This window comes from Hylobates moloch, unplaced genomic scaffold, assembly GCF_009828535.3.
Source record: "Hylobates moloch isolate HMO894 unplaced genomic scaffold, HMol_V3 SCAFFOLD_5, whole genome shotgun sequence".
NCBI classification, from domain to species: domain Eukaryota; kingdom Metazoa; phylum Chordata; class Mammalia; order Primates; family Hylobatidae; genus Hylobates; species Hylobates moloch.
The window spans coordinates 68,305,657-68,325,100 of record NW_026652280.1 but is presented as its reverse complement, the minus strand read 5'-3'; the positions used below and the strand labels follow the sequence as shown (position 1 = coordinate 68,325,100).

Below are 19,444 nucleotides of genomic sequence, written 5' to 3'. Positions count from 1 at the left end.
TTGAATTTATTACACACACACACACACACACACACACACACACACACACACACACACGGCACTGTTACTTCCATCAAAATAGCATAGTAAAAAATCCCAGGATTTGGGCTCAAATCTTGGGTCTGTAATTAGTAATCATGTCACACAGGGTAAGTTACTTAACTTCCCTGAATTATAATATTCTTATCTATAAAATATGGCTGATGACACCAACCTTGCCCAGAAAAAGCAAACATTTTTAGACTATTTACAACGTGCCTGGCATGTTTCACGTATTATCTCATTTGTGGTAATCTTCACATCAATCCTACAAGAGGGTCCATTTTAAAGCAACAACACCAGTGCTTAAGGTGGTTAAGAATTCGCCTAAAATCAGTTAACTAAGATCAGAGCAAGAATTTAAAGCCAGGTCTTTTGATTCCAAAAACTATGCTCTTTCCACCATGGTATTCCCATTTATTTGGCATGAAACAGAACCGGATGGGAATTTCTGACTCCAGTGTGCCTAACATAGCTCCAGACACACAGAAAGTGTTCAGGAAACAAGAGCCCATCACCACTGGACTCCATGACGGCCAATGCAGAGGCAGGCTGTGGCAGGCAGGGTGCACACACCTGTCTCCTGATCTCCTCCTTGATGCCTGCCTGGGTCTCTGGCAGCGTGGGCATCGTGGCCATGTTAGACCATCGCAGAGGTTTTGTCACTTGCTTTAGTACCACATTTCCAAAGAGTTCTTGCACATGCGTGAAAAACACATACAGGACTCGATTGCTGATCTAAGAAAAAAAGATTTACAAGAAAACCATTAAAACTATCATTCTATTTCACTTATTTGTGTCTATTACATAATATATCCTTTAATCCTGGACATATAAAGAAAATTCTACCCAGTAATGACAACACAGTCTTTGCTAGTTAATGGCCAATTTAAGAAGAAAATGGTAAAATATGAGTTAAATCATGTATTCAAGCACCAGAAAGAACTGAAGGCAAAAAAACCCAAGAAAAGGATAGAGAAGTTGATGCCATCCATTTGTTTATTTTTTCTATCACTACAATATTAACTGATTAAAACATCTTATTTTGTTGTTGTTGTTGTTGTTGTTGTTGTTGTTGTTTGTTTTTTGAGATGGAGCCTCGCTCTGTAGCCCAGGCTAGAGTGCAGTGGCACAATCTCAGCTCACTGCAACCTCCACCTCACGGGTTCAAGCGATTTTCCTGCCTCAGCTTCCCTGGTAAGCTGGGATTACAGGCGTGTGCCACCACGCCTGGCTGATTTTTTTGTATTTTCAGTAGAGACAGAGTTTCACCATGTTGGCCAGGCTGGTCTCGAACTGCTGACCTCAAATGATCTACCCACCTTAGCCTCCCAAAGTGCTGCGACTACAGGCGTGAGCCACCATGCCCAGCTAAAACATCTTATGTTCTTTATTTTCAACTTACTTTGAGACATTTTAACAGATACAATGGGCTGAATGAGGACCGTGAGGGAAGTGGGAACACCACAGTAGTAAAGCTGGCTTGAGGTTGAAAGCCCTCACTCCAGAAACAAATACCCGGACACAGCCAGCATTTAAGTATGGATGTTCACATGCTAGGAGGCCAGGGCATTAGGTTGGCTGAAAAGCTACTACGAGAAATTATTTCCTACCTAAAACTTACTCTTACAACACACTTGACTCTTCTATGATACAACCATCTCTATTATATTATAGTAATATTAAGTATCAATGTAATATTTACCAGATCCTGAAATCCTAATGATCAAACTAAAATCTGAGAAACATTTTGCTTTCAAAGTGTAATCAATGAGTAACAGAAGAATCTTTATTTTTTAGAGATAAAATCTTGCTCTGTCACCCAGAGAGGAGTACAGTGGCATGATCATAGCTCACTGCTGGGCTCAAGCAATCCTCCTACCTCAGCCTCCCAAGTAACTGGCACTACACATACATGCTACCACACCCAGCTAATTTTTAATTTTTTTTGTAGAGACAGGGTCTTGCTATGTTGCCTAGGCTGAACTCCTGGCCTCTAGTTATCCTCCTGCCACAGCCTCCTAAAGTGCTCGCATTAAAGGTGTGAGCCACCGCGCCTGACTGAAAGACTCTTTAGTAAATGAAAACACACTCTAATAACAGTGACAGTGATTTATGTGGTGACTCAGAATACTGGCCAAAAAGAGGGCTTAAGATAATAAATATAACCTATCATCTCCCTTTTTAGTGGCCTGAGTAAAATATCATAACTGTAATTAAAAGAAAACATATACTCTATGACAGCACCAACTGAGCAGCAATAAAGGAAAGCCAAGTATGTATGTCATAAAAAGATACCAATGAACACACAACCCAATTCCCTGAAGTACCTTCTCAGACTCAGAGCCTGTAACATGTCTCTCTAGGATCCATCCTTATGAATGAAATCCTCAGGCTAAATCTTTGACCAAACAATTAATGACAGGTCCCTTTGTGCCTGAGTTTGATGTGTGTCTGTGATCTAATGAAGCAATAATGCTATTGATGAAATAACTGGCATCTCTAAAATTCTACACATGAACTCTGTAACTGTAGATGCCATGGGCTTCTCCTCCCCTAATGAAGGATCCTTGTCATCAGGTCTTGTTTATAAACTCACATCAAAGACTGTACCACATTCAAATTACATCACTACAAGCTAAAGGGCAAGGATGTTCATTATCTTATACGTCGACACTGTCCAAATTATGAAAGGAAAAGACCTGTATTCAAGCTAATCCATTACCTATCTTCTCAAGTTCACTGCTTTACATGTGACTCAGCAATAGAAAATTACCCCAATTCCCCAACGTCAGTACCACAGTGTATATGTGTAGAGAAGACCATGTACCTGCACAGTTGGGCTGAGCACTATAGAAATGTTCTGTATATTCATTTTTGTTTCCAGTTCCTTTGCGATGACATGGTCCATGTGCACAATGAGCCAAGAAATCAGAAGATAGTTACATTCTGGCAGTTCTTTGAGTAAACGCTGGAATTCCTGCACTTTCTCAGTCTCCGTGGTCCTCCCACAAGCCTCTTCAAATCTGGGCATAAGCTCTTTGGTAAGCAAATTCTCTGGAAGGTCTCGCAAATACTGCTTCAGCAAACTGGCTACAGTGTTAGGCTCATAGTCTTCCAAGTTTGTAGACTCCTCCCGGTCATAGGCTGCTTTTAGCTCATCCACCTTTGATTTAATTCCTTAAAATATTCAAATTCAGAAGAGAGAAGATACTGAGAAAAGAAAATCAAACACACAGGCTTTCTTTACCATTATACCCACCCTTGCTAGGGAGATGAGAACAGCAACCTGACCAATAACAAACCTCTTGTTATGAAATATTTATCTGCACAAAGGTCGTACAATTCCTCTGTAAACACTAACAGGTAAGAAAGACTACACTTGGCTGGGCGCAGTGGCTCACACCCATAATCCTAGCACTTTGGAAGGCTGAGGCAGGCAGATAGCTTGAGCCCAGGAATTCAAGACTAGCTGGACAACATGGTCAAAACCTGTCTCTACAAAAAATACAAAAATTAGCTGGGCATGGTGGCATGCACCTGTGGTCCAAGTTCTTTGGGAGGCTGAGTTGGGAGGATCACTTGAGCCTGGGAGGTTGAGGCTGCAGTGAGCCATAATTGCACCACAGTACTCCAGCCTGGGCAACAGAGTAAGACACTGTCTCAAAAAATTAAAAATTAAAAATAGGCCAGGCACCATGGATCACACCTGTAATCCCAGCACTTTGGGAGGCCAAGGCAGGAGGATTACTTGAGGTCAGGAGTCCAACACCAGCCTGGCTAACATGGCGAAAACCTGTCTCTACTAAAAATACAAAAATTAGCCAGGCGTGGTGGTGTGCGCCTGTAATCCCAGCTACTTGGGAGGCTGGGGCAGGACAATCACTTGAACCTGGGAGGCACAGGTTGCAGTGAGCTGAGATCACACCACTGCACTCCAGCTTGGGTGACAGAGCAAGACTTCATCTAAAAACAAAAAACAAAAAAAGCCCAAAAAACTAACTTTAAAAGTGAATTTAACCAAAAGTTAAATGATAATTGAAAAGCTCAACAGTCAGAACAAAAGTCAAAGCAACCATGGATATATTAAGCAAATATGCCCATTAATTCAGGAATTTGTTTTTAATGTAAAAACATTACACGGTGGCTCACACCTGTAATCCCAGTACTTTGGGAGGCTGAGGTGGGTGGATCACCTGAGGTAGGGAGTTCAAGACCAGCCTGGCCAACATGGTGAAACCCTCTCTCTACTAAAAATACAAAAATTAGCTGGGCATGGTGGCGGGTGCCTATACTCCCAGCTACTCAGGAGGCTGAGGCAGGAGAATCGCTTGAACCCAGGAGGTGGAGGTTGCAGTGAGCTGAGGTCACACTGTATTCCAGCCTGGGTGAAAAGTGAGACTCTGTCTCAAAAAAAAAAAAAAAAAAAAGGTACAAAGACAAAAATTAAACTACAATCCAAGTGTAAGTCTGGCTCTACACAGGCAGCCAGCTGCTTTTTCTAACAAGTCACAAGACTGACAACAAAAAAATGCGGCTTGGTGTACCTAAGTATGTTCCAAAAAGTTGTGGGTAAATTACTTTTTTATGTGTAAATATTGTACTGTAATTGCAAAGGGTGAATTAGCTACCCAAACAAACACTTTGAAAATTATTCTCCATTAAATCATCCCCATCTAATTTCTATTTTAAAGTTTGGATTCTTTAAGTATAACCTTAATCTGAACAGAGCTGGAACAAAAAAAAAATAAAGTCTGGGTTTCTAAAATCAAATTGTTTTGCTTATTGAGCAAAAGGAAACTAAAGCAAATGATTTTCAAACATTACATAAGATTTTAAGTCTTTAGCACAATCTGCATTAAGTGACGTAATTTAGTGACAACGACTGCTCAGAAGAACACAAAGTAGTTTTTTGCTGTTTTTAATACTTAACACTTCCAGCCAATTATGTGAAACAAGCTACAAATTAACGCTGATAGTTTCTACGGGTAAATGCCCTCTAAGCTGAACAGCACTTGACAGTGGTTCCTTACATCTGGACTTTGGCATTCCTTATCCTTTGTGAAAATCTTTTAATGGCATTATGATAAATCTGTAACTTATCCAGTATTGACAAAATAAAATCAATAACAAAATACAAAAATAACACTATTATTTTTATATAATTTGTATTTTGTGACAGAAAATAATTCCCATTTTCTTACTTTTATGACAATATGGGCAAACCATAAGTGATAATAACTGAAATTCTTGGCAAAGATTTTTTCTCTTCCTCATGTATATTTAATTCTTCCCCCTACAGTACCTACCCAACAAATTGTACAAGTAGACAATTAGAATGTGTGTTTGGTTTGCCATTACTCTGAAACTGTTATCAAAATGTTTTCCTTTAAAAATTGGACACTACAAATGAAGTGTTCCACAGAAAGAGAGAAAGAGCATACGGGTACACTTTAATCCAAAAAATACCAGAAAATGTAGATGAGTAAATTAAAATGTATAAAATCACTTAAATTGTCTTTCATATTCGTTTAAAATTAGATAAGCAAGAACTAAAACTTCCAGCAAAAGGTCTTAAAATGAATAAGTGAGAACTAACATCTCCAGCAAAAGGCAGTATTATTATTAGCACTGTCCATGACAGTAGTGTAAGTCGGGCTGACTACAGCACACTGCCACAGGTTAGAGAATAAACCCAAAACTCAGCAGAGCAGGAGCTCAGCCCCTAGCTGTTGCAATGATGGGCAGCAGCTCTGTCTGAATGCTTTTACACACAGAGAAGAGGAGTTCTATGACTGAATTTCCAAAAAAAATGCAGACTTTAAAAGTAGGTCAGAGAGAAAAAGAATCCTTTGAACAAAGCTGTAGAAAATTTTCAGAAAAACTTTTACCCAAAACAAAACTAATTCATGGCTACTAAGACCATGTGAGAGAAGCAACTTATGTTATTAATGTTTAAATGTTTAAAAATCAATTCAGTATATTATTATTATTTTTTTTTTTTATTTTTTGAGACAGAGTCTTGCTCTGTTGCCAGGCTGGAGTGCAGTGGCGCGATCTTTGCTCACTACAACCTCTGCCTCCTGGGTTCAAGTTATTCCCCTGCCTCAGCCTCCCAAGCAGCTGGGACTACAGGCGTGCGCCACCATGCCTGGCTAACTTTTTGTATTTTAGTACAGACAGGGTTTCGCCATGTTGGCCAGGATGGTCTCAATCTCCTGACCTCGTGATCCGCCCACCTCGGCTTCCCAAAGTGCCGGGATTACAGGCATGAGCTACCATGCCTAGCCAATTATTCATAAAAATCAAATATTTGTTTAAATATATTTATATAATACTAAGGAGTTATAAACTCAAATTCAATGCCTAATTTATTTCATTTTCTATAAAAAAGTAACATTTTAGCCAAAATACTCTTAAATAATGGCATGTAATCTAGTGGATTATGTAACAGTTTTCCCAATTATCAAAAATATCTGCCCTTTCTCAGCAAAACTTAAGTGTCAAATCTACCTTCTAGAATTGCATATGAACCAATTAAATGAAAAAACTAAGTCTAATCTCTCTATATATTCTACATGTGTATGACTTAACAACTCATCATGAAAATACTTGTGACCAACAAGTATTATTATTATTAGTTTTGAGACAAGGTCTCACTCTTGCCCTGGATGGAGTGCAGTGGTACGATCATGGCTCACTGCAGCCTCAAACTCCTGGGTTCAAGTGATCCTCCTGCCTCAGCCAACAATTAATTTTATAAAATAAATCTCTAAACAGAAACTGATGAGGTACCAAGACACTGAATAATGGGAATGTAATAATTTGGAACACAGATGCTGCTACAGGTCAGGGCTTTCATCCTATCCTGGTATAAAAGTCATACCGCTTTCTAAGAAATCTTTTTTACTTTTAAATAATAAACATATTGCTTGATTTAGATACCCAATCAAAAACCATTCTTGCCAAGTATGAAATTTAATTTGTATATATATGGAATAAAGATAAATAGAAAATCCACTTTGCTAATATATGTAATAGTTGCATGTAGCTGACCAAAGCATTCACATATGGGGCCTAAACATTTACTGCTTCTTGGTCTTTTGGCTAAAGTCGGGTGTAGTATCTGTTCTAGGATTTCTGGAGCAGGGAGATGGAACAGAAGCTTGCTTGGACCACTCCATGTATTGACCGGGTATTGCACTAACTCCAAGAACTGTGCACCAAGAAAACAAAAACCAAAACCATGTTATGCCTCTTAGCTAAGCTAAGGAAATGCATAATATGACTGTGTCCATAAACGTGTCTCTTGGCCAAGAAGCTTCCTTCACACAGTTAACCTTTCTTTTCTTGCTGATGGCCCTCATACCACTGAGCCTCTGCTTAGAGAGGAAAGAAAAAAAAAAAAAAAAAGCAGGCACCTGGGAGTGGTGGCTCACACCTGTAATCCCAGCACTTTGGGAGGCCGAGGAGGGCAGATCATCTGAGGTCAGGGGTTCAAGACCAGCCTGGCCAACATGGTGAAACCCTGCCTCTACTAAAAATACAAAAATAAGCTGGGTGTGGCGGCAGGCGCCTGTAATCCCAGCTACTTGGGAGGCTGAGGCAGGAGAATCGCTTGAACCCAGGAGGCAGAGGTTGCAGTAAGCCGAGATCACGCCACTGCACTCCAGCCTGGGCAACACAGCCAGACTCTGTCTCAAAAAAACAAACAAACAAAAGAAAAAAAAGCAGGGTCTGAATGCAGCCCTGTTAAGCAACGCTGCCAGTATACTTCACTTTGTTTTAGTACTGGCTGCTGCAAGCTATGAACAACTAACGTGAAATCCTCCTAATGGAAGGAAATATAAAAATAACAAACATCAGAACACCAAAGAAAGGCTGGGGAGAGGGGTGGATTTTTGTGCAACTGGGAGGATCAAGGAAATGAATAAGGCTTAGGATCCAGGCCAAATTTTCCTCACAATATTTTTTCTTCCTTTGAAAAATGAAAGTGAAGTTATTATTAAAAACCATCAAGTGAAGTGCACATTCCCAGTACCTGATACTCTGTAGATGCCTTCACACTTCATACCATACTTCTCTACATAATCTATACATTCACGGAAAACGGCTGGCAGCCGAATGCCATCATACATCATGGTCCTCTCTACTGCATCAGCCAAAGGAATTCCAAAAATGGGTTTGAGATTTGGAACATCAATCTGAGGCACCTCTGGCTCCTGAATTGGCTTTTTCTTTTTCTTCTTTTCCTTCCACTGTTTAACAACATCAGCTGCTGTCAAGTCTTTCGACTTCTTCTCTTTATGTTTTTCTTCTTTGTGCTTTTCTTCTTTATGCTTTTCTTCTTTGGGTTTCTCTTTTATTTTAAAATCCTTTTCCTTCTTTTTAGAAAAGCTGGGCTTCTTGAAAACATGGATTCCCTTGGACCTCTTCATTTTAGAAGGACTTTCTGCCTCATCTCCAGAGCTATCTTCCTGAAAGGCTGCATAGCCTTCAGCTGCCAAAGAAACAGAGACAGTGTAAGTTATATGTTTGTTTAATGTCAAACTGTCCATATGCTTTCTAAAAACAGAACCAAAAAACGGTGCCACCCGGCACCAGCTAATCTAACTTTTCACTTCTTGGCCAATTCCTCCTGGGCACTCCCAGCAAAGAAATGGGTTTCTTCTCAAAAAGAGATGTTGCAGTGACATCTCTTGACCACAAGAGGGGGACAAATAGATAGCAGTTATCATCCTTACAGTATTAGGAGGGGAAACAGGTTTTATATTATATACGTGTGTAAGTGGAATTCAGGCAAACCAAACATTAGAGATACACCTGAAAGGCTCTACATAGAGAGCTATTGGAATGAATCCTTTTCTAAAGTAGAGTGAGCATCCTTTCATCATGTGAGTCATGTCCTCTAACATACTATGGGTTGAGTATCCCTTATCTGAAATACTTGAGACCCGAAGTGTTTCAAATTTCAGATTTTTCTGGATATTTGCATTATACCAGTTCAACATCTCTAACCCAAAAAGTCTGAAATCCAAAATCCTCCAATGAGCATTTCCTCTGAGTGTCACACCAGTGCTCAAAAAGATTCAGACTTTGTAGCATTTTGGATTTTCAGAATAGGGATACTCAACCTGTGTTCACTTTACCTACCCTAGCTTTTTCAACTAAGTGGTGCCTATAACTTTGGGCAATCTCAAAGCATGACGAACTGCACTACTGTTTATGTGCTTCAGTTATTCTCCTATGACACTTCACTCTCCTGTCACCAGCTGCTAGGTTCTTTATGGAGACTGCAGCAGGAACTGCAGACTCATTTAAGTAGAGGATTGACCTGGGAAATTCCCTCTTCTTTAGATGGTGGCCAAATCCACTGGGCCCACTTCCCTGCATCAGAAACCTCTGGTTTTCACACACTGACAAATGTGCCCAATTGCTTTACCACCCATGTCAGAGTTGTCATAGTTTTTTTTTTTTTTTTTTTAATATCTGTAACTCTCCTAATTCTTTTCCTTAGCTAGCTACCTTGCAAGCTATTATATAAAAGATAACAGCTATTTCTTGTTACCCTCTAACTAAAATACCATGTACCCCACACCAAGCAGAATGGCAAGAATCTTAAGGACAAAATACCATGATGCTTTAGCAAGTGGAATGTTCATACATTGCTGGTGAGAAGGTAAACTGGTACAAGCATTCTGGAAGACTGTTTTGCAGGGATCTACTGAAGCTGAAATACACATGGCCTACAAATGAGCAATTCCACTCCCAGGCATAAACATAACAGAAATACAAAAACATGTACACCACAGAAGCACTATTCATAACAGTCAAAAACTGAAAACCACCCAAACAAGCAACAAAAGTAGAACAGATTAATAAACTAACATATAATGCAATGAAACAATATCTAGTGCAAAGATGAACAAATTACTGCCACATGGAATAACATGAATGAATCTAACGAACATGTTAAGTTAAAGCTGCCTCCTCATGTATTTTAAGTCTGGCCTGAAGGTTTCTCTGAACATAGTGAACTGTAACCTAACTGGATGTGTACACAGACTGTAATCTACTCTTGTACCAATTACAGAGTTTCGGCCAATCACAGGGGGGCAACTGTTCAAACTGCTCAAATAAGGCCAATGCCATGCTATAACCAATCCAGCTGTTTATGTACCTCACTTCTGTTTTCTGTGTGTCACTTTACATTTTCTGTCCATAAATAGTATGAGACCATGTGGCAGCCCCAGAGTCACTCTAAACCTATTCTGGTTTAGGGGCTACTGGATTCCCTAATCGTTCTTTGCTCAATTAAACTCTGTTAAACTGGCGAGGCGGGGTGGCTCACACCTGTAATCCCAGCACTTTGGGAGGCTGAGGTGGGTGGATCACTTGAGGTCAAGAGTTCGAGACCAGCCTCGCCAACATGGTGAAACCCTGTCTCTACTAAAAATACAAAAATTAGCCAGGCATGGTGGCGGGTGCCTGTAATCCCACCTATTTGGGAGGCTGAGGCAGGAGAATCACTTGAACCTGGAAGGCCGAGGTTGCAGTGACCCGTGATCGCACTATTGCACTACAGCCTGAGCAACAGAGCAAGACTCTGTCTCAAAATAAAAACACAAAAGAAAAAAAAATCCCATTAAATTTAGCTTGTCTAAAAGTTTTATTTTTAACATATAATATTGGGCAAAAGAAACTAGACACAAATAGAAGTATGCATAAGTTTAAAATCAGGCAGCATCAACCAACAATAAAAGAAGTTTACTTATGGGAGGGGTAGGTGATTCCCTTTAAAGAGGCAGCAAAAGAAAATTGATAATGCTCTATTTCCAGATCCTTGTAGTGGTTACACAGGCATATCCACTCATCAGGTTGTATACAATTTGTGTACTCTGTGTAATCCTTCAAAAACAAATCAATTTAAAATATCATGAAGTCCAAAATAAGGGATACTTAAAATAACTCACCTTATTTGCTTTTAACATACTAAAAAGCTATGCTCAAATGATTCATCCTCTCTACTGAATAGGACCTCAAATGGAATGTATCATGGTATTTGCTTAAGATAAATAACTACTTTATTGAAGGTTCCAATAAAGTGTACCCCAAATAGCAGACATGACCTACCCAAGAAAAGTAAGATGCTTTAAGGGGAAAATTCCAGTATCTACCTTTTTTTGGGTGGGGCTTCAGCGGAGGAGAGGACAGAGTCTCACTCTGTCACCCAGGTTGGACTACAGTGGTGCAAGCATAGCTCACTGCAGGCTCAATCTCCTAGCCTCCTAAGTAGCTGTGACTACAGGCACACATCACCATGCTCAGCTAATGGTTTAAATTTTTGTTTCTCAGGCTCTTGAACTTCTGACTTCAAGCAATCCTCCCATCTCAGCCTCCCAAAGTGCCAAGATTATAGGTGTAGGCCACTGTGGCCAGCTTAATATCTTTCTAGACATTATTTTGAATTATTACTTCAGGAAATATCCACTAGAAAACTTTTCCATTTCTGGAAACTCAGTATTTTTATTTGTGAGATTAAGACCCCAAAATACAACTCTAATATACAAAAACTGAGACCCTGAAAAATAAAGAACAGAAAAATCAAACAAGAATCTCTGTCTTGACATGGTTCCAGAAGACAGCTGGTACATGTAATTAGAGTGGAAGTTTATTTAAAATATATCTAGGCCAGGCATAGTGGCTCACGCCTGTAATCCCAGCACTTTGGGAAGCCGAGGTGGGTAGATCACTTAAGGTCAGGAGTTCAAGACCAGCCTGGCCAACATGACAAAACCCTGTCTCTACTAAAAACACAAAAATTAGCTGGGCATGGTGGCGCACACCTGTAGTCCCAGCTACTCGGGAGACTAAGACATGAGAATTGTTTGAACCTGGAGGCGGAGGTTGCAGTGAGCTGAGATTGTGCCACTGCATTCCAACCTGGGCAACAGAGCAAGACTCTGTCCCAAAAAATAATAATAAAATAAAGTAAAATAAAATAAAAAAAAATATCTAGGCATAGGAAAAATGGCACTTACTCCTCTTTTCCTTTTTCTTAAATTTCCCTTTTTTCTTCCCATGATCTTTCTCATCATCAGACACTATATCAGGAGGCTCATGGAGGATGTCATGGGGAGGTGAGGGCTCGCCAGTGCGGTACAATCCAGGAAACTTAGTAGGGCTGATCTCTTCAGAGCTGGGGGTCCGGGTAAGCCCGCTGCCATGCTCCACCCTGCGGTGTTCACTGGGGCTGCTGGTGGGGGGCAGGAAGCACTCAGTCATGCTGATGCCCTGACTAGGAAGGGACGAGGTCTTCTCTGTTACCTATCCATTACACCTGCACCAAGAGAAAAAACATTAGCAGAGTCACCTAACACCAAGGAACGAAAACACCACAAATATACAGCACAGCATTTACAAATCGAAAATATTTTCTCCACAATCCCTCTTGTAAAATACTCTTTCATTTTATTATCTCAAGATACATTCCATGCATCACACATTTCAGTTCTCAGAGTTGAAAGCACTGGGATCTTCAAGTATTCAAAAAATAAATCAAATGAAAATCAGAGGTAGAGTTCTCAAAGTAGAATATGGAATTATTTAAAAAAAAAAAAAAAACACTCATCATTCTAAAGTGCTTCATTTTGACTGCTCCCCAACATAAAATCTTACTATTTTGCTTTATGACTAAACAACTATAAATAAGTTACAAAGATGACTTTATAACTACACATGAACAGTTCACATCGTAATTAAATTTTATAATTGATATATTTAATGATTCACATAATTACAGACCACTGATTCTACTATGCATGCAATTTTATATACAGCTTATGTATTGATAATAACTATATTTTTGTACTGCAGTTATGCTAAAAGAAATGAAGGAACCCTCATTTAATCAATCCTAAAATACATGCAAAATAGTTTTACTACAACAGATACTACAAAGGACAAATGTAAGAGGAGTTCAAAATTTGTTTGCATTTTTTCCCTTCTTTAGATGGTAGGTACACAAAGTACTGCGTTTAAAAGTTACTTGGATTCTTATTCCTCTTTAATGTCATTATGATATTCATTTGAAATACTATCAGAATCACTTTTTCTCTTTGCGCTCATTTATTTTTTTTACTTTTTTTGAGATGGAATTTTGCTCTTGTTGCCCAGGCTGGAATGTAATGGCGCGATCTTGGCTCACTGCAACCTCCGCCTCCCAGGTTCAAGTGATTCTCCTGCCTCAGGCTCCTGAGTAGCTGGGATTACAGGCGCCTGCCACCACATCCAGCTAATTTTTTGTATTTTCAGTAGAGATGGGGTTTCACCATATTGGTTAGGCTGGTCTCGAACTCCTGGCCTCGGGTGAGTCACCCGCCTTGGCCTCCCGAAGTGCTGGGATTACAGGTGTGAGCCACCGTGCCCGGCCTCTCTTTGCACTCACTTTAAATGTTAACTTTACAATTTAAAAAATCCACAAGCCACAAGTGACAATTCTGAGACCATAAACTAAGTCAAAGGACAAGCAAATGTGGAAAAAAAAAAAGTTGCAAATTAGGAGAGGTAATTTCTTTAAAAAGCAAAGAGTTATTAACAAATTAATGAAAATAGCAACAAATTAAGAGAACCAGACAAAGGATGTGAACAGGCAGTTCACAGAAAAGTGGCTAAAAAATGAGTGGAAACAATATTCAACTTCAATTATAATTTTTTAAACAATGAGCTATCACTTTTCTAATACGAGAGTGGCAAAGAACAAAATGGCACATATAAGATCCATTATGATGGTAAGGATAGAGAAAACAAGACTCATGAGAACACCTACTAATGGTAGAAGTATAACATGATCCTTTTTAAAAAGCAATCTTATCGTAGCTATTAAAATTTTAAATCTATTCTCTTTGATCCAGGAATTCTGCTTTTAGGAAATTATTCTTCAGAAATACTTTCACAAAAATGCAAAGATATATGCAAGAAAATATTTACTGCAGTACTGTAAAAACAAAAAACAAGATAATCTAAAATGCTATCAATAGAATACTGATTAAACTATGGTTTATCCAAATAATAGGCTATGAAGTCACACACACACACACACACACACACACACACACACACACACACAGAGTTTCTGAAAGCAGGTAAGAAACGGTTAATTACTGTTAACTCTTGGAAGCGTCAGAAGGTATTTCTGAAAGTAATTCTTTCCATTGTAACCTTTCCATATAGTTTGAACCTCGCCATGTCTATATATTACTTAACACTTAAAAAAATGAAAAGGGGCCTGGCACGGTGGCTCATGCCTCTAATCCCAGGGCTCTGGGAGGCCAAGGTGGGTGGATCACTCAAGCCTAGGAGTCTGAGACCAGCCTGGGCAACACGGCGAAACTTTGTCTCTAAAAAAACAACACAAAAAATTAGCTGGGCGTATGCATGTTCTCACTCATAGGTGGGAATCAAACAATAAGAACACTTGGACACAGGATGGGGAACACCACACACTGGGACCTGTGGTGGGGTTGGGGGAGAGGGGAGGGATAGCATTAGGAGATATACCTAATGTAAATGACGAGTTAATGGGTGCAGCACAGCAACATGGCACACGTATACATATGTAACAAACCTGCAAGTTATGCACATGTACCCTAGAACTTAAAGTATAATAAAAAAAAAATTAGCTGAGTGTAGTGATACATGCCTATAGTCCTAGCCACTTGGGAGGCTGAGGTGGGAGGATCACCTAAATTCAGGAGATGGAGGTTACAGAGAGCTGAGATTGCACCACTGCACTCCAGCCTGGGTGGCAGAGTGAGACCCTGTCTCAAATTAAAAAAAAAAAAAGAATTATTTTTTGATCCTGTAAAAATTATGCAGCATTAAAAATCATGTTGTTGACAATATTTAATGATGTGAGGAAAAAGCAATTTTATTTACAGCGTATCAATTTAAATATATAAATATATGCATAAAATAACAGGATATTAATAACAATTATCTCTGAATTATAAGATTATGACTGGTCTAAACTTTCTTTTTGTTTTTCTGCATTTTATAAATTTTCTACCCAATATGCACTATTGCTTACATAATCAGAAAAAAAATATTAAAAACAAAAAAAGTTTTCACTGAAGGATCAATAAGCATCAGTATAAGTCTGTTTTTCTTAATAGGCCCTGACTTTTGGCTATCATTTTGATTTTTGTTTTTGCTTTTTTGAGATGGAGTCTCGTTCTTGTTGCCCAGGCAGGAGTGCAGTGGCGTGCTCTTGGTTCACTAAACCTCTGCCTCCTGGGTTCATGTGATTCTCCTGCCTCAGCTTCCCGAGTAGCTGGGATTACAGATGCACACCACCACACCTGGCTAATTTTTGTATTTTTAGTAGATACGGTGTTACACCATGTTGGCCAGGCTGGTCTCGAACTCCTGACCTCGGGTGATCCACCAACCTTGGCCTCCAAAGTGCTGGGCTTATAGGTGTGAGCCACCATGCCCGGTCTTGGCTATCTTTTTTTTTTTTTTGAGACTCACTCTGTCGCCCAGGCTGGAGTGCAGTGGCACGATCTCAGCTCACTGCAAGCTCTGCCTCCCGGGTTCATGCCATTCTCCTGCCTCAGCCGCCCAAGTAGCTGGGACTATAGGCGCCCGCCACCATGCCAGGCTAATTTTTTTTTGTATTTTTAGTACAGACAGGATTTCACCATGTTAGCCAGGATGGTCTCGATCTCCTGACCTTGTGATCCGCCCACCTCGGCCTCCCAAAGTGCTAGGACTACAGGCGTGAGCCACCAGGCCCGGCCTTGGCTATAGTTTTTAAAAGTGCATTCTCTTTTCCTATTAATTGAAGTTTTGACCATCTAAGAGTTGAGAATTGAAAAGGACCTAGAGTTCAACAAGGTAACAGGAATTATACATTAGAGATGAGGAAACTGAGCTGAAGTCCATGGAAGCTAAAACACAACTTGTGGGGCAGAAGCACAGCTTTACACTCCAGAAAAAAAAAATTGCTTATAGACATATCACCCACACGGATACCATGTTATTGTATGCTTCTCCGTCTTTGCTCATTCTCTCCCAGGAATCCAGCCTTCCTCTCAATATTTTTGCGTGGCTAATTCATACTCATCCTTTAACACTAGGCCTACAATTTGGCATGATTTTGTAGATGACGGAAACATTCTAAATTTGGATTATGGTGATGGTTGCAGAAACCCATAAACTGACTAAAAATCATTGAACTATACACTTCGAGTGAGTGGATCTTATATGAGTTCTACCTCAATAAAGCTGTTTAAAAAAATCAAGCACTAGCAACACTTCTCCAAGAATCCTCCCTGGTGACCCACCCCATCCAGTATAAGCCACAAATATTCCTTTTCTGTGTCCTAGAACATCCTGAACATACCTCTTCACAGCACTTACCATACTGTATTTCAATTACATATGCATGTGTTCACCTTGCTAATGGTGAGCTCCAACATTTAACACTACCTATGGCACACAGTAAGTAGTCAAATGTTTATTTAATAAACTAATTGGTATCTTTTCTGTTCTCAACATATTTACTGTTGATGAGACAAATATTAGAAGAAATGAATCTCGCCCTAAGCCTTAAGTTCTAATTCAGGAAATAAAGGGAATCGACATTTTATTTGAGTTCCTGTGGCTTCTGCAACTTTCACATACATTAATTTAGCTAACCCTGTGAGAAAAGCAGTATTTTTCCATGTTTATAAACAGAGAAAGTAAGGCTCAGAGAGCTTAAATAACTTTCCCTAAATCACATAGCAAGTAAGAGATAAAACTGGGATCTGTTTGACTCAAAACACTTTTTTTTCACTGAACCACCCTTCATGTATACACACACAAAAAGAGAATAAATACATTTATGCCAGGAGGAACAGTGTGGTTAAAGACACACAGGAACATTTGGGACTTATTATGAGAATGGGGTGAAGACCAGCCTGACCCGGGCAGTTCTTGCTAAGAAGCAATGGAAAAGACATTAAAAGATAACGTGGGCTCAGACAACTGAATGCCACGCTGAGTTCTGACCTGGTGTGGGAGTCATTACCAATTCCAAAGCCAGAAAGTGACAAAACTGGGGCTAAGAGAGGAGTAAGGGCAGGAATACCAGCAGCAAAATGCCAGGCAGCTTTTGATCATTCACCCCTACAACATTTGTAAGTTATATCTACGTTTCCATGTTCTCCTGGTACACAATTATTTTTGTTTCCATACTAGACTGATAAAGACAATTAGACAGTTTTGTTCATAAAGTATTTAATAGATTATCTCACAAAAGCTACTCTAAAGAAATATTTATTGACTTGTGCTATGGACTGAATGTATCTCCTCAAAATTCATATATTGAAACTTAATTCCCAAGGTGATGGTATTAGGAGGGAGGGCCTTTGGGAGGTGACTAGGTTGTGAGGGTGGCGTTCTCGTTAATGGGATTAGTGTCCTCTTATGAGGACACTCTCTTTCTGAGTTCACCACCTCCATCCACCACGCGAGGACACAGCAAGAAGGCCAGGTCTATGAACCAGAAAGTGGGCCCTCAGCAGACACCAAATCTGTCAGCATCTTGATATTGGACATTCCAGTCTGCAACTAAAAGCAATAAATTTCTGTTTTTTATAAGCTACCCATGTTATGGTATTTTGTTATAGAAGTCTAAACAGACAGACAACTTCATTCATCTAGAGCTGAAGATAAGTGGAGCCACTAAAGGCAGACATGAAGGAGTGAGAGTCTGACTGCATGATGGTTTAGTAAGAAAGGAAGAACAACATGTTTGCATTAGGACACGTTGTTTGACCACTGGGGAGCTATAGCAAGCTTAAACTTCACTGAAGAAAAAGGCAGAAGAGAGAGGCTTCAAATGGTCCATAATAAAATTTAAGTATAAATATTCAAAGGCAAGAAAACAACAAAAATCAGAAATTCTTATTTCTGAGGCAAGAGGATACCTGGTGTAAATTATTGAAAATTTGAATAAAGATTATTTATCCCTATTCTTCCTGCTAAGTACAACTAAAATTCCCAGATCAGATTAAAAAAAAAGAAGAAGAAGAAACAAAAAAGACTCTGAAAGGTAGACAGAAGGAGGCAGACCGGTTCAGTACCTCAGGATAGGAGGAATATGGTGGTGAGTTTTCTTCTATCTCACACCACAGACTTGGAATGATAGAAGCTGGGAAACCCAGAAATGCCAATAGGCATAGACAAAAACAAGAAGAAAAACAGCTACAGTAATCAGGACAGTAAGGTGCTGCAGTAAGAACAGACAATAGATCGGAGGAACAAACAGAAATTCCAAAAAGAAATGCACACGTGTATAGTTAACTGATTTTCAACAAAGGTTCCAGAGGAATACAATGAGGGGACAATCCTTTTCAACAAACAGTGCTAGATAAGCACATGAAAAAAAACGAAGCTCAACTCTCTATGTCATACCATGCACAAAATACAATTCATGATAAATTACAGACCTAAAACTTAATAGCTAAAAACTATACAACCTCTAAAAACATATTTTTGAGGGCTTTGAGAGGGTAAAAACTTCCCAGACATTACCAGGAAGCACTAACTATAAAATTAAAAGCTGACAAATTGGACTTCTGCTCATCAAAAGACACTATTAAGAAAATAAACAGGCCAACCACAGTCGCTCATGCCAGCACTTTGGGAGGCCAAGGCAAGAGGATCACTTGAGCCTGGGAGGTAAGTTGCAGTGAGCCATGACCACAGTGCACTTCAGCCTAGGTGACAGCGGGAGGCCTTGTCTCGTAGGGAAAGAGAAAGAAAAAAAGAGAAAATGAACAGTCAAGCCAAAGACTTGAAGACTACATTTGTGTGTGTGTGTATGTGTTGTGTGTGTGTATCTGACAAAGGATTTTATTTAGAATAATAAAAAGATAAAAAACCCATAATTAAAGTGGGCAGAGTTGAACAAACAGTTTACAAAGGAAAATATAATATGAAAATTGATCATATGAATTGGGTCACTTGTCATACCCAAATAAAACTAAGTCAAGAAGCCAAGAGGAAAAAGCACTCTGGGCACACGCCACTGCTCCAAGAATGTAATTTTCTGCCAGCCTGGCCACTGAAACTGCCTGCTGTAACCTGAAACTAGTTTTATCTAATCACTGCCGAAACAACCTGCTGCCACTCTAAGACTGGCTTTACCCACCCGGTCACTCACCACTCAGAGATTGTCAGTCCCCCAAACCTTCTAGTGCAATGAACTTTCTCACAGAGCAATATATAACATCTCTCTTTTCAAAAATAAAACCCCTAACCTTCTCTTTGTTCTTGGGACACAGCAAAGACCATCAGGTCTGTGTGAGTATGCCCTGAATTGCAATTCTTGCTTCCCAGATAAAATGTTTTAAAT

The 19,444-nt window shown here is 39.5% G+C and overlaps 1 protein-coding gene and 1 pseudogene across 1 annotated transcript in view; one reads left to right on the top strand and one right to left on the bottom strand.

Annotated features, from left to right (window-relative positions):
• The window catches only part of RALBP1 (ralA binding protein 1), a 66,119-nt gene that overhangs the window by 10,906 nt on the left and 35,769 nt on the right, over positions 1-19,444 (bottom strand). Inside the window, exons 2-5 of the mRNA XM_032152812.2 lie at positions 12,081-12,379; positions 8,081-8,539; positions 2,870-3,219; positions 616-777 (exon numbers count right to left, since the gene is read on the bottom strand). Of these exons, the coding sequence (XP_032008703.1) occupies positions 616-777; positions 2,870-3,219; positions 8,081-8,539; positions 12,081-12,324 (1,215 nt within the window). The 5' untranslated portion in view covers positions 12,325-12,379. The remainder of the gene's footprint in view (positions 1-615; positions 778-2,869; positions 3,220-8,080; positions 8,540-12,080; positions 12,380-19,444) is intronic.
• Positions 7,127-7,268, top strand: LOC116470133 (U2 spliceosomal RNA; annotated as a pseudogene).